General features: G+C 46.7%; 1 protein-coding gene across 2 annotated transcripts in view; it reads right to left on the reverse strand.

The window, feature by feature from the left end:
- znf512b (zinc finger protein 512B) overlaps positions 1-2,500 on the reverse strand; it is a 57,223-nt gene that overhangs the window by 16,829 nt on the left and 37,894 nt on the right. For both annotated transcript variants that reach the window (XM_080832493.1, XM_080832492.1), the window contains exon 11: positions 466-558. In XM_080832493.1, the coding sequence (XP_080688619.1) occupies positions 466-558 (93 nt within the window). The remainder of the gene's footprint in view (positions 1-465; positions 559-2,500) is intronic.

Here is a 2,500-nt window from a genome sequence, read left to right on the forward strand (position 1 = left end):
GTTGCATATGAGCGGTATCACTTTCTTCAAGTTTCTTTTCCCCCTCTTTTATCATCATTATAAATCCGGACCACCTGGCCTCACTGGCTGATCAAGTATATCAGTTGAGGTGAGCGCAAAAACACTTGCATATGCACTTAAACTTTCAAGCCTATAAATGGGGCTTTCACAAATTATGATTGTGTGACATTCAAATGAAAATCAATCCACAAACTTTGTTTGTTCTGCATCTGTTACCTATAAGTTGTTCAAATTCGTAAATCTGTTTGTTTCAGTTTCTATTTTTCACTTTGTAAGATAACACTTTTTTTTTAGTGTGTGTGTTATACACAGTGCTTATTTCCTGTGTTTACGTGTGTAACTCCCAGATGTCAGACATGAGCAGAAGTGTGTGAAGACGCACACTTCACACACACTTCTGCTTGAGGGTAGAACGACACACACACTTTACATGCCGGGCTTTACCTTGCTGCTGTGCTCCGCCATGGTGTGGTAGTTGAGGCCGGCTTTGGACCTGAACTGTTTCTGGCACTGCTGACACTTCAGGGCATCCTGGAGCTGCAGGGCAAAGGTCAGAGGGCAAAGGTCAGCGGTCATGCCCACCATGCTTTGGTGGCTGTGATGGTGAAACGTCTCAAAGTCTGATGCCTTCTATGGCATTCATACTCTGAACCCTAATTCTCAGTCTATGTCAGTCTCTCTTAGTCTCTCTCTCTCTCTCTCTCTCTCTCTCTCTCTCTCTCTCTCTCTCTCTCTCTCTCTCTCTTTATGTGTCTCTATAGTCCTTTTTAGACTGAGATCCTGCAATAATCACATTAAGAGGACTCCTCATTATACCGCCTTCACGTGTTTTTACTGAACCAAATAGAGGCTGCATAATGACGCCCCAGTGTATCCTTTTACAAAGCATGCCAGCGTTCCGGAACCACTTGGATTTTTCCAACAAGTACATTTGCACTAGAGACGCCCCTTAAAGATGCCTCCGACGCAGAACATATCCCCTGCTGCAGTGGGGCGCATCGTTTAATGCAGTGAGGCGCATCGTTTAAATCAATATGACATCATTATCAATATGGTGACAAACCGAGACAGGTTTAAAACCGTGTGAGAAGATGCATGAAGAGGCAGTGTGTCAAAATGAACAAGAAAAAAAGTTGAACATAATTATTGATTAGGAAGATAAGGAAAGTGATCATCTGTCACCACCACATGATTGTGTTTGCATTTTTGGCTGAAACGCATTAAATCATGTCAGATGTTCTGAATTCCTAGTTTTTTTCGACTGAGCCGTAACGCGTCCCAAATGAACTATCATTCCTGTTGCTTTCACAAACATCGATGAACTTGCAAGCTGTGCACGTCTATAGCAAGGTGTGGATAATGTACAACATGTTAATGCTCATCATGTCAGATCTGTGACAGTGGTACAGGAGGTAGAGAAGTCATTTAGTAATCAGAAGGTTGCTAGTTCGATTCCCTGTCGAAGCGTCCTTGAGCAAGACACTTTACTCCTGATGTGCCGTGTGCCATCAGTGTAAATGTAAAATGTGTATACATCCAAGTCGCTTTGGATAAAAGCATCTGCTAAATGTTAATTTGTGTTTTGACAACATAGTAGTCCGGCTTCCTTTTGGTTAGCTGCTAGGCTGCGTCACACACCCCTTATCCACCATGCTGGCTTTCCACTGAACCCCCCCACCCCATTCCGCCTTTGTACACAGAACACGGAGGCGGAATGAAGTCACAATATTCCCGCCATGAAAACGCTGCATGAAAAGGCTCTATATCAATCTGTCTCTGTCTCTTCCTCCTCCTTCTATCCTCTATGCCTGCCCCCCCCCCCCCCCCCCCCCCCCCTCCTCTCTCTGAGTGATACTACACTGATTCCATCAGAGACTGTGAGAAACAGGATCCTCCCTGTGACTCACAGTGGGCAGTTTGTGAGCCTGGCAACAGTCGCTAGAACACCACACACACCACACACATCACACACACACACACACACACACACACACACCACACACACACACACACACACACATCACACACATCACACACACACACACACACACACACACACATCACACACACACACACACACACACACACACACAGCCCCCTCAGCTCTCACGCGGCTTCAGTCTGCCAGTCGTCCTGCAAGGCACGGAATGATGCAACCAGAGGCAAGCGCAGGAGGAGGCTGCGGGCCCCGCGAAGCTGATGGATGAGATGGGTTAAGTGGCACACACACACACACACACACACACACACATGAGATGGGTTAAGTGGTGCGGTTAAGCTGAGGGGAAAGGGGAGATCGCTGCTAGCAGCTAGCAGCTAGCAGCTAGCGTTGCTTTGTTTTCACGGTGGGAGCCCCATTTCAAAGCGTCTCTCTGAAATGAAAGACTGAAATCGATAGCGGTGCCCTGTGGCATGCGTGGCAGACGGGTGGCAGCAAGATTGGCAAATATTTAAATGGGAAGCCGTGGGGGAAGGGAGG

This window comes from Sprattus sprattus (genome assembly GCF_963457725.1).
Source record: "Sprattus sprattus genome assembly, chromosome: 2".
Classification (NCBI taxonomy): domain Eukaryota; kingdom Metazoa; phylum Chordata; class Actinopteri; order Clupeiformes; family Clupeidae; genus Sprattus; species Sprattus sprattus.